General features: G+C 44.1%; 1 protein-coding gene across 1 annotated transcript in view; it reads right to left on the bottom strand.

Moving 5' to 3' along the window:
• The window catches only part of SIK2 (salt inducible kinase 2), a 79,337-nt gene extending 74,272 nt beyond the window's left edge, over positions 1 to 5,065 (bottom strand). The window contains exon 1 of the mRNA XM_080983428.1: positions 4,834 to 5,065. Coding sequence (XP_080839554.1) covers positions 4,834 to 5,007 — 174 coding nt within the window. The 5' untranslated portion in view covers positions 5,008 to 5,065. The remainder of the gene's footprint in view (positions 1 to 4,833) is intronic.
• Positions 5,066 to 12,482: the final 7,417 nt, after the last annotated feature.

The following is a 12,482-nucleotide window of genomic DNA, read 5'->3' as shown; positions in this document are numbered from 1 at the left end:
TCTTGCAGTTTTTTCGTCTTGCGAAGCACGGCTATTAGCGGCTTAGCGGCTATTAACGGCTTAGCGGCTTTAAGGAAAAGGAAACAAACTCGCAAGACGTTTCGTCTTGCGAAGCAAGCCCATATGGAAATTCATCTTGCGGAACGACTCAAAAAACGCAAAACCCTTTCGTCTAGCGAGTTTTTCGTCTTGCGAGGCATTCGTCTTGCGGGGCACCACTGTACAATGTAATATGGAAAGTGCAACCCAAAGTGAATGAATTAATTGAATAAAGCATTATGTATTAAAGGCATTAAAAACTGGCTAGTTTTCAGCTGTTTCTACCTACACAACATAATGCTGTAATTAAGTTAGCCTTCCCACCAACTTTACTTTAAAAATGTAAGTAATTTCTCAACAGTTTGGGTCCTTCAGAAAACATAGGCTATAATGCTACGAACACAGTCAAACAACTATAAAGATGCATAAAATCAGCTAAGGTACTAGCCTCTATTAGGAACAAACTTTTCAGTTGCTTAAATAAAATCTAGCATGTTTTAGATACTTTAATAAAATCCCACAAAAACTACTTCAGTCATTCATTTAATACTTAACCAAGCTACCTATTTATCCAATAAACTGTAATTACGTGTACCCTCTGCTTTTCCCCCTTGAGACTTGCATCTTCTTTAATGTGTAGTTTGCATTCAAAAAGATTCTCATGGCCTTAATTTAGTACACAGACAGAATGATTCATATGATTGGGAGGTAAAATAGAACCATCCTTCTTTAAACTGACTCCAGGTCAAGGGAACTAAGTTTTATGATCTTTCCAAAATAGATGGGAGCTTAGCACTCTGAGGTTTGACTTTTGTGATTTGCAAAAAGATAAATAACAAACCCAGCGTCCAGAATTGCTATCATTCTCATCCAAGGTATAACTATCGAAGAGTTGAGACAACTAAATGGGCAGCATGTATCACCTCCCCACTTCCAAGATGCAGTCATGGAATGAGCCAAGGGCATGCTGCCAGGGATGTCTGCATGAAAAATGGACTAAGAGCAAAAGCAGTAAAGTTTGACAAGGTATCCCAGCATGTTTTGCTTTGAGAGTTCTTCTGAGAAGTAGAAAAATAAACTCTCATTCATTCTTCTGGTTGCAGAAAAACTGGCAGGTGCCAACATTATGCCAGGCCTGGGCTAGCTTCTTAACCTCATTTGCTGCCGGAATGAAAAAAAAAGGGACAAAGGAAGTTACGCTTCCCCATCACATTCCCAGTTACTGGAAAGGAAATGACTGTGGTTGAGGCTACAAGGACAATAGCAGAGTTCAGTTATACCACTGAAGATCAAAATCAGCTGAGAGCAAGGGACAAGATACCCTGCTAGGAAATCTTCCTGAGTGCCAGGAATCATTCTGATCAGTTTGCTTAGGCACACGACTGACCTTGTTACCTCATTGTGCTCAGGAACTCCTTTTTTTAAAAAGCCATTTTTTCATACCATATCCTACATACTAATCCCCCTTGTTTTAAATTACAACACCCTTTCTCTGCTACAACCCCCCCCCCAACTCACTTCTCAGGTAAACGTCTATGTCCCCTCTTCTTCCTCCCCATATTTATTCCTACAATTATCATAAAACTGCCTTTTCTTTAGGTGCAGCCTCCCTTCCAATCCCAAATTTCATGAAGGGAAAATATAATCATGTTCACCATGTGATGCCTAAATGCCAGTTCCTGCTTTCCAATGATCTTATTTGACTCTTTTCCCCAACTCCAGTCATTGAAGCCACTGCCCATTTGCAAAGAACCACCTCAAAATTAGCACAGCCATGTCCTTCTGAGACAGAGCCCCTTTTAGACGTGTCAACCATTTTCAGAATACTCCAACCCACCCTGCACAACAAGGAAGACTGCCATCTCTCTTTCTCTCTCTAATCACACTTTCTTGGGGGCTCAGATGTTGTTGAACTACAACTCCCATCACCCCTAGCTAGCAAGGGCAGAGCTCAGGGATGATGGGAGTTGTAGTCCAACACAGGTTGCAAACCGCTGCATGGGTAGGCAAACTAAGACCCGGGGGCCGGATCTGGCCCAATCACCTAAATCCGGCCTGTGGACGGTCCGGGAATCAGCGTGTTTTTACATGAGTAGAATGTGTGCTTTTATTTAAAATGCATTTCTGGGTTATTTGTGGGGCATAGGAATTCATTCATTTCCCCCAAAAAATATAGTCCGGCCCCCCACAAGGTCTGAGGGGCAGTGGACCAGCCCCCTGCTGAAAAAGTTTGCTGACTCCTGCTCTAAACCCATCCATATGCTTGATGCCATGCTCCATTATCACCCATTAGCCTTCTTCTCTGGATACATTTTGTTTTGTTTTTACTTTGAGGAAGCACCCTCCGCTTATCACCCTGTTATGAACAACCTTTATCACCTACTTTTGAGGATCAGGTCTCCTGTGGGAGGATATTTCAGAGTGCCATGAGACTTAAGCTGACTCCACCACCCTTTCCCCTCTGCCGAGGCTCATTTCCTGGACAAAATGATCAAGGTCCGAAGAAAGCTTTGGAGGGGGGGCGGGGTTTGACACCCCTACCACAACTTCCTCTAAGTTAGACCACCCATGGACACTATGTTTCAAGAACACATCAATAATCTGTGTTCACGACAAGCACTTCCTTTGATATAATGCTCCATTCTCCAAGGTGAGAGGAAAGCGAAGATCGTCCTCCTAGTGAAAATCTCATTTTATAACAAAAACCTCTTTTCCAGGGTGCGGTTTTTCTTTCTGAAGGGGCAGGCCATGACAAGCAAACACCTCTTGATTTAAATGGGGGGCTTTGTAAGGAGACACCCCTTTTGGATCACCACCACACACACCTTCTCAGAACTATGTCCTGTAGCATTAATGAAGCCAGCATCCTTCTCATGTGCGTATACCTGGAAGGAGTACATTTTGGAAGGGATGGGTGGGAAGTATCCTTGTGGGGACGCACCTTTTCTAGTGCAAGCAATGTTCCTTTTAGGAAACCCAAGACTGTCTTTTATTAGGCAGGCTCTCATTTCGTTACTAAACTGCCCCCTTCCCTCGCAACATTTCTAGCATCATTTTCACGTAGTACAGTACTTTCTAAAGTGGTGAGATGGGAAGAAGGGAGAACCCTACTCCTCGCTTTTTATTATTTACTTGAAAAATGTATAACTACCTTTTAAGGTAAAGCCCTCCCAAGGCAGCTAACAAATTATAATTAATGCAGTATGAAACAAATTTTAAACTACTGTACATACAAAATGATTCAATTACAAAACTAAAAGCAGCAGCCGTTTAGAATCTCGTCACATATTTAGAAAAATGAAGACTGAAACTAAAAAAGTTTTAAAGGTTTGTTAAAAGCTAACACACATATTTCTTTCACAAGCAAGCTCCAGACATATGGGGCCACCACTACAAGTGCCCCATCACTAGCTGATGGACCTTGATGACGGGCCTGTGAGCAACCTTAAAGCCCAGGCAGCTAATATAGGAGCAGGCTTGGGACTAGGTTATGGCTTTAAATGTAAAATGCAGCACTTTAGAGCCCATAAATAAGTAACCCAAGATAACTGGTATAGTATCAATCTAGTATGCTTTGACTGCCATCCCTCCCACCCACCCCGCCATTCTTGCAGCTGCATTCTGTACTTGTCGAAGTTTCTGAGTGTCTTTAAACACAGCCCTAGGAATTGTGCATTAGGTGGGATATAGCCGAAACACGTGTAACTGTTAAGGTTTGCTTTCTCCAGATATGGTTGCAACTGGGAGCCATCCTAAGCTGGTAAAAAGGCACCCATAGTCACTGGCAGGATCCAAGCTCCCAGTGACAGTACCAAGTACAAGAGAACCCCAAAACCACATACTTGATGTTTCAGGGGGAATGCAGCCCCATCCCAAACTGGCTGCATATCTCCATCCAGATCAGCAGATTTCCCACCCCACACTGCCTCTCTCTTTAACCTAATTCAACTTCAACTAGGCCACCTGCATCCATTCCAAGACAGCCTCCCCCTAGGGCTTGCAGGTAGAGAAGAAGGGTAAGGCTGAGTGTCATCTGCATAGGAATAACATTTAGCCTGAACCTCATGATGACTCCCCCCCCCCCAATGGTTTCCTGCAGATGTTAAAGATGACAGAGAAACAGGACACAACCTTGAGGCACCCCAAAGGGCAAGGCCATGAAGTGGAAAAAAAGCTCCCAGAGCACCCACCCACCCAAAGACCTTAGTACTTTTAGAAAAAGAAATGGGGGGGGGGGGAGAAAAATACCACCTTCTTCCTCTTGTTAATATTTGTATTATGGGTCACCCCCAAAAAAGGACCCACCACAATCCCTTCCCCTTTCCTGGAATTCACATTATTATAGTTTCCCAAGGAGAAAAGACACATGGATGCAGAAAGAAAGGGGGAGAGAAAGGAGCATTTACCTTTCTTTCATCAGCACACCTCAAGGAGAAGGGGGTGGGGAAGAGAGAAAGCAGGAGATTCATAGAAATGCTCCCCCCCCACCCGTGGTTGGAGAGAAGGAAGAAAATAAGGCGGGACACAGCTCGATCCCCTTCAAACATAACCTCCACCAAGGGGAAAAATAGAGAAACGCCCCCTTGGTTGGAAGAAGAATGGGGCGCCCGCGTTCACACGTTATCCTCACCCAACACGCGTGTTGTTCAGGGAGGGGAAAATCCCCTCCCCCTTCTCAACGTTACCAGAGAAAGGTGAGGGTGGGGGGCTCGCCATGCCCACCTCCCTTCTCTCTCTCACCCGCCCCCCCCCCACGACCGCGCTCCCCTTTTCCTCTCAGGCGCCTCTCCCCACCTCGCTCCGCGTGATGCGGTGCCGGCCCAGCTTGACCACGGCGAAGTTGCCCTTGCCCAGGGTGCCCTCGATCTCGTAGAAGCCGACGCGGACGGGGCCCGACCCTCCGCGGGGCGGCTGCAAGAGCAGCGCCGCGGCAGCAGGGGGAAGCCGCCGGGGCTCGGCCATCACCATGCTGCCCGGGCGGCTCCCCGCTCCTCCTCGCCGCCGCCACCTCCTCCTCCTACCGCCGGGGCTGCTTCCCCGCTCCTTCCCCTCCGCCTCTCCCTCTTTCCCTCACGAAGGACTGACTGAGCAGCCGCCACTGAAGCCCGGCGCCCTCCCAGCCGCCGCCGCCGCCGCGCTCGGCTCCTCCCCCTTGGCTCCTCCCAGGCTCCGCGCGTCACGGCGCGCGTCATCGGAGAGGGAGGGGCGCGCGTCGCCGCGGTAACCGGAGCCAACCGCGGGCGAATGTTCCAACGGCCATCTCCTCTCCCACCCGCCATCGCTCTCTATCCTCCCGCCGCGCGCGCGCGCCACTTCCCAGTTCAGGGGGCCGTTCCCGCCAATTGGAGGGGGAGGGGGAAAATCCCCATCAACCCCCGCGCGATACTTGAGGGGCTTTCCTGCCACCTCCACCCCTTTTTGCCTTCCCGTTTGTGGGGCTGCGCGAGGTGTTATCGCCGCTCTCAAACTGTGCTTTAGCACCGAGCACCTCTCGCTGTGCCATAAGCATCAGGAGAAGCGGCTCTGGCTTTAAAAGTGGGGGGGGGGCAGGCGCTCTTTTTCTGACATTGATAACTTCTCTCCCCAGTTCCCTATCGAGTCGTCCTGCGAGGGACCGTTTTTCTTCGCCAGCCACGTCATTTTACCACACGTTCACAGAAAACGCGGTTTGCCTCGCGTTTTACCTCACGTTCTGTGACATAATTTTGCTGCACGCATTTTGCACCTGATGCGTGTGGTCACCATCTCCCTCGCCGCTTGGCACAATGGGAGGGCAAATTTTGTGACGCGAAAGATTAGTTTCGTTGTTCCCTTTCAGTACCGAAATGTTTGAATATGGTGAGCTTCATAACATCAGAAGAGCCTCACTGGATCAAGCTAATGGCCTGCCTGATAAATGTGCCCAATGTACTTTTATGGACACATTTTGGTGCATAACCATTCTACAGAGGGAGAAGATTCTTTCTCTTCTACTGTTTCCCTCACAGTGAGATGCTTTAGTTTGCCCTAATGAAGTTGGAAACTTTGTTTTGTCCTGATTAAGATTTTCGAGTCACCAGGAAAGCTTGTGAATGGGATTCAACTGCATATTGGCAAATTCAGATTGTACAGTGAAAGTGATTCAGTAAACCGCACACCCCCCCATCAGCCTTTTTGCAGCAAGGAAAGTGATGTTAAAACTGGAAAGTGCGACACTAATTACTAGACATTGATGCCGTGTAACCTTGCAAACAGGAATGGATGCCCAATAAACTGTGTTGGGTATTGTATATAATCTTGCAAACTTAGTGCAAACAAAACCGGACAAATACACATTAGACAGGTTGTTTGGAAGTGATCCGTCTGCTTCCATTAAATAGGAATAATAAATAATGCACACAGTGAGCTGTTTTATTTAGGTGGGTTTTTCGTTTTTTGTTTTTTTTTTGCAAACTATGTGCTGGGTAATCCTGGGTCTCCTTGGAAACATAGATTCCTATATGAGAACTCAAAACTTGCATTTTGTGATATTTTAGTTGACTTGATAAAGGTGCTGCCCTAAGAATGAATTTTAGGTTTCCCCCTCTTAATAAGATCACTCATGGAAGACAACCTTTCCCAATTGCTGAAGTTGTCGGGGGGGGGGGGTAATGGTAAAGCCCAACAGGCTGAAGACCAGTGCCCCATATACTGTGCGTGCCCTAGAACCTTCTTCACAACTCTGCAACAAAACCACAGACCAACATCCTAATCTAAAGCAAAATTGCAGACTTGAGGGAGAATAGTTACACCTTAGGAAATGCTTCCTGCATCTATATTGTATTTATACTACAACATAAATACCAACCAGTGGGGCCATGGCATTATGGAAAAGGAGAAGGAGCAGAAGAGGAGTTGTCTGTTTGTGATGCTGAAATATATAACTCTTGTGATATCGCTGACATAGGTCAAAGAGATGATTGCCTAACAAAACCAGTCTCCAAGGTGCCACAGTGTCTTTTATCTTCTGTCTTGATCCTATAATTCCCCCAATTTACTCCTGGCAGCCTATGGGGACTCCAAACTTACTTGGATGATTGCAAAACCATTCCTAATTATAAGGCAAAACTGAGCTAGCGCTGGTTTGGAAGAGATTAGGACAGTCTGGGCATGAGAGGATATTGAGTAATGGAGATATTTCTGCCTTTTAATCCAAAATAAGTAGCTAAAAAGATACTTATTTTGATCCTGCTTTGTTTTAAATCTTAATAACTGTGCAGTACTTACTTTATTGATTTATCATACCCATAATTGTTGAACTAGATGGGAGGGTGGTAGATGAACAATGGTATGGTAGCTACTAGCCAGTGCCACCCAAACAGAAAGAGTTGAAGGGTATTTCTGAGTCTGCGTTTTTTTTAGTTAATATGGAGAGAAGACAAATTCTAGCATAATCCTGTTTCTGGAGATAGAACTAGTATGAGCCAGAGGGCAGACTATATTTTTTGTGGATCCTACAACAATAAATTTAAGTTACTTAGTTTTAACGTGCTTTGGGATGCCTAATTATGTACAGAACCAGGCTACAGTTTGTGTAGCTGATTTTTTTAGCCTCAGTTTCCATAGTAGAAATCATAGTGGTCTATCTTGTGTGACCGTTGTGAGGAGAAAATCTAAATAACTAATAACTACTTTCGACAGCTTTAGTTCTCATGTTTTTACCCATGTCTGACTTCAAATTCTTCTTTAATCTATCCATGGTCATTACTGCATGGTGTTAAAAGCCTATAATTAATTTGCAAGTGTCAATTTGTTTACATATCTACAACTATGAGCCCTGGACGCTAACAGCAACAACAAAAACCAGCTGGTCAGATAGCAGCTGGAAGTTTTATGTGGGGCAAACTTCAGGTGATGTCCACCTCTGCAACCTCCATTCAACAATGAACCCTTCTGTAAAGGGCTATTTCAGAGGGGATTTGGCACCCAAGATTCTCTGTTTTGTGCACCGTGATGACTATGGTCTACCTCCACAGGTGGAAGCAGTATGCCTATGAAAGTCAGTTGTTATGGGGAAAGCGCTGTTGTACTGAGGTCCTTCTTGCGGGCTTCCCATAGATATATAGTTGGCCACTGAGAACACAATGCTAAGCCACAAGTCTGATCCAGCAAGCTGTTCTTACACCATATGGATATATGATTATACAGTATAAAAATCTGAATAAATTATAAATTTAGTGTGACATTCCAAGGCATCACAAAGCTGAGCAGGTGAAAGGATTTATGGATCTAGTTGTAAAATAAGTCCCTCTACATCAAATTTTAAGCTGAACGTTGCCCTGTTTTTTGGTTTTGCTCTTCTCCTTGCCGTCTGCGTACTCCTTCCACCCTTGGTTCAGTGCTCCCAGTTTTGGCAATTCTTGTGACCTGTGATATTTGCCAGAGCTTCTGGCTTCTCTGCTTAACTTCAAGTTTCCCTGATGATTAAACTGACAACTGTTTTAACCCCAGCAAAAGATGTGCTCCCAAGCTAGTCTGCTGCTGAATACAGTCAAATTAACCACTTTCTGGACTCTGGTGCTCAGTAGCCATCCAGTCCAAAGGTTTGGAAGCAAGTATTGTGCCACATCCAGTTCTGGTGTGTTAGTTGTACTATACAATTGGCCTAATGACAGATTCCAAACCACCACTGTCTCCCATGGATTGCCAAGACTTTACCAGAATAGCCCCTCTTTGGTTTTCTTCTCAGGGTTGAAAAACGCAAGACAAAAAAATGCACATACTGTACAGGTAAAAGAAACCAGAACTGATATGCCTCAGCCATCTCCTAAATTCCACCATACAACTCAAATAATGTTACAGCTGGTTGCCTATTGTCTCTGTTGGGTTTTTGTTTTGTTTTGCATATTGAAGAATTTACCTTTTCAACAAGCCTTTTGAGTCTGTATCTGTATTGGATTTCAAACTTTTATTGTTAATCGCTTCAGGATGTTTCATGGGTAGCAACAAACAAAAAGGCAGGCAGACATTTCAGGGAGTTTTTGTACATGATGCCCATGTTGTAATGGAATCAAAGTGGAGCTCTCTTCTGCCCACTCTTCCCTTAAACGTGGGCTCAGATAATTTTTCATCTGGGCATTTCTGTCAGTACTTGTTTTATATGGCTAACATTTGCTTTACTGCCTTCTAGATTTATCCATTCTGAAAAGTTCCGGTGGATGAATGGAAGCTGCTGAATGGAATTAGTCAGCCATCCACCTTCAGAGATGGTTGATCTAAGCAAGAGCAAGCTAAGAATAGTGCCTCTCATGGTATGATATGGTACCAGATGCTGTATTCTGTTCTTAAACCCATTCATTATCCCTCCTTGCTGTAGTGTTTCATTCATTCACCTGTAATTTTTCTTTCATGCTATGAAAGTGACAGAAAAGTTCCTTTAGTAGATTGTCCCCAAACTCAGCTTTTTATGCAATTGTAATACATGCACAACCGCCTTCCCCAAACATCTGCTGTAGATGTGGTGGATCTAGCTAGCTGGCTCCGATGGGAGTTGTAATCTCAAACACCCAGAGCCGGAGGGCTCCAGGTTGGGGAAACCTTTGGTGCACATTTTTAGAAACTGATGTCCTTTTATTGGCAGCTAAATCAGCAATAAAAATAGCAGAGCCAACTTAGAAGGCTGGATGAAATGTTCTTAATGGGTGTGCCCTTTCGTGACAGTGGGGAGGCACAGCTGAGGAAACAGGAAAGATCAAATGATACTTGCAGCAACTTTTTCATGGGAGACAGAAAAGGGCCTCCTTTCCACGGGTGTTTTTAATCCCATATAGAATTTACATTTTGCGAACACGGTTCTGCTGCTCAGAACCCTTCACCAGTCAAGTGTGTGGCCTACACTACAGAATGCTCAGGACATTAGTCTCAACTATGCCAAATCTGAAACAAAGGTGCCCTCTAGTGGTGCACATTTTTTCCTCTTCATACATTATTTTTCTAGTTCTTAGGGCTGAGCATAAATGACCTCCCATAATTCTCCACTCTTATTTGCAGGCAGCAGACTTGGGAGTGGGGGGCATTTTGTGGAATATTTCTGTGTGCACATGCACACAGAAATTCTACAGTTCAGAGGCAGGGAAAAAAGAAGAAGAAAAAACTCCAAATTTTTATCATAATAACATCCTCATAAATTTCTGCTCCAATCTACTTGGTATGCAGCCTTCAAATAACAAAAACAATACAAGCATGGAAAAGTTGTTTTAAAAGAAGCCTTGAGTACCCAACAATTCCTACACAGATTTTAAAAAAACAGACACTGCAGCTGCTATACTTGCAGGTTTCTGATATATACTGTATTTGCATTTCAAGCATACATGCCATCTGCACCTGGCTTCTAAAATACTATCTGTTGCAGAGCCCAATACCTCTCCCTCTCTTGCTCTCATCTTCATGCTTCTAGCCCTGCTGTTCCTTATGCCCAGACTAGTCTTGCCTCTCCTGCAATCTCCCTCTTCCTATCTGCTTTCCCCCCTTGGATCCTTTCCTAGACTATCCTACCCTTACCTACTCTATAGCTACTGGGCTCTCCCAAGCCTATCCAAACAGTATAAAACTGTCTCCACCATCACTACCATAGATCACTATTCTGTCATTCTACAGTAGGTCTTTGATATTCAAGAAAGTGGTTAATGTAACAAGTTGTTGTTGGGTTTTTTTAATAAAAAAAATACAAGTGCTTATAAAAACTGCAGATGGCAAGCACTACCTTAAAAGAGGCATCCCCCCTTTTCTCTCGCATGCCTCCTATGCGTGCAGTATCTGAAAACAAATTATGCTTCTTGCTTCAGAAATATTGACTTTCCCATATGTAGATTTAATCAACAATTTTATCAACATGTATGAAATAGAACTCAGGGCAGGGCTATGAGGACAGACTTCCTTGCTTCACACCGAGTTATATGGGCAACATAAGTGAGCAGCAACCTGATACACAGTTGGGCATTTAATTAGTGTTACTATGAAATTCAGGAATAGCCATGGACACAGATAATGGAGGGGGGTCAGGGGGCATTTGCCCCCACCCATAATCAAGTAAATCAGTAAAAATACTAAACTAACCAAGGTTCTGCCCCCTCCTAACATAAAGCCTATCCCCCCCCCAACCATAAATCCTGGCTATGCCCATGGTAATAGCATTTGCAAGGCTGCTCATCTGTGCCAAAAAAATCTCTGGAAAAGCAACTTGTGGTGAAGCCACCAAAGAATCTGTGTGTGAAATAGCTAATTTGACCCTTGCGCACAGGCAGCATGTGACCCAAGCCGTCTAAAAATGCTGCCATCCCACTTTGAGAGTGAATAAGACACACAAAGGTTGGGGCCATGGCTTTCCCCAGCACAGCTCTCGTTTCCTGTTTTCCTAAACCAGTAACAGATGATGCTGGACCAGCTAAAAAAGAAAAGTTGAGAATGATTAAAACCTTTTTTAAAAAAGCAAATGCATCTGACTGCTTCATGAAATGTAGTTAAAAATTGGGGGAACAGCCAACGGCTATCATTCTACTGGCTAACACTTCCCTGGCAGACACTGCTTAGCTTTGTTCAGGCTGCTTGTAGTCATTTATCTGGCGTTGAACTCCCTATGCAAATGGCTGTAGTTTTCCAGAGAATTTTGAGCCTTGCAGATCTTAGCCAGCAGGCATTTCTCAAAGGCTGCTAGCTAGGAAGTAAGGAGTCACAGAATAATGCTGACCAACTGACAGGGAAAGGCCAGTAGAAACGTAAAAAGGACTACAGTACAATGGTTGAAAAATGCTAGGATTCCTTTCCAGAAAACTGGCTGCCTGAAGTGTTTATACTGGCAAAGCAAAATCATAGCAGCATTCACTTTTATGGTTGTTTCATTCCCATGCCACACACATTCATCTCAAGGCTTCTTTTCCTTCTTTAACTTCCTGGTAGCTTCTAGGTATTGATTTTAATTTTATCTTGTGGATTAGCTACTTTTGATGCAAAATAAGTAGAACCCCAAGCATCATATTAACAATGCCAGTTTCTAATGAGGGTACAGTTGCTTTGTAAGCATTACATGTCTGCTGATTTCATGAAAGATGGGAGGTGGGCAATTATTTATCTTCAGAGAAGCAAGGGGGGTACGGACCCTATCCAAACTAAATAGCAGACTGTGATCTTAGGTCTGCTATAGCTCCACAGATGTGCACTGTGCATTTCCTATATCCACCCTCAGGCATGTTTTGATGCCTGTTACATAGCTGTCAACTTTTCCCTTTTTTAAAGGGGAATTCCCTTATTCTGAAAAGGATTCCTTGCAAGAAAAGGGAAAAGTTGACAGCTATGGCCTGTTTACATTGCAATGTAGAAATTTCCTGTGATAGGAGAAACTAACCTTGGTATCCCCAGTGCCATAACTTGCAAATAAAGAAATGCTAGTGAGATTGATTAACTTTTTAAAAATAGCAATAAAAATTGAA

The sequence above is a fragment of the Podarcis pityusensis genome (assembly GCF_964106645.2).
Source record: "Podarcis pityusensis genome assembly, chromosome: 15".
Taxonomy (NCBI): Eukaryota; Metazoa; Chordata; class Lepidosauria; order Squamata; family Lacertidae; genus Podarcis; species Podarcis pityusensis.
The sequence above is the reverse complement of the archived record's forward strand: the minus strand, read 5'-3'. Positions and strand labels throughout refer to the sequence as shown.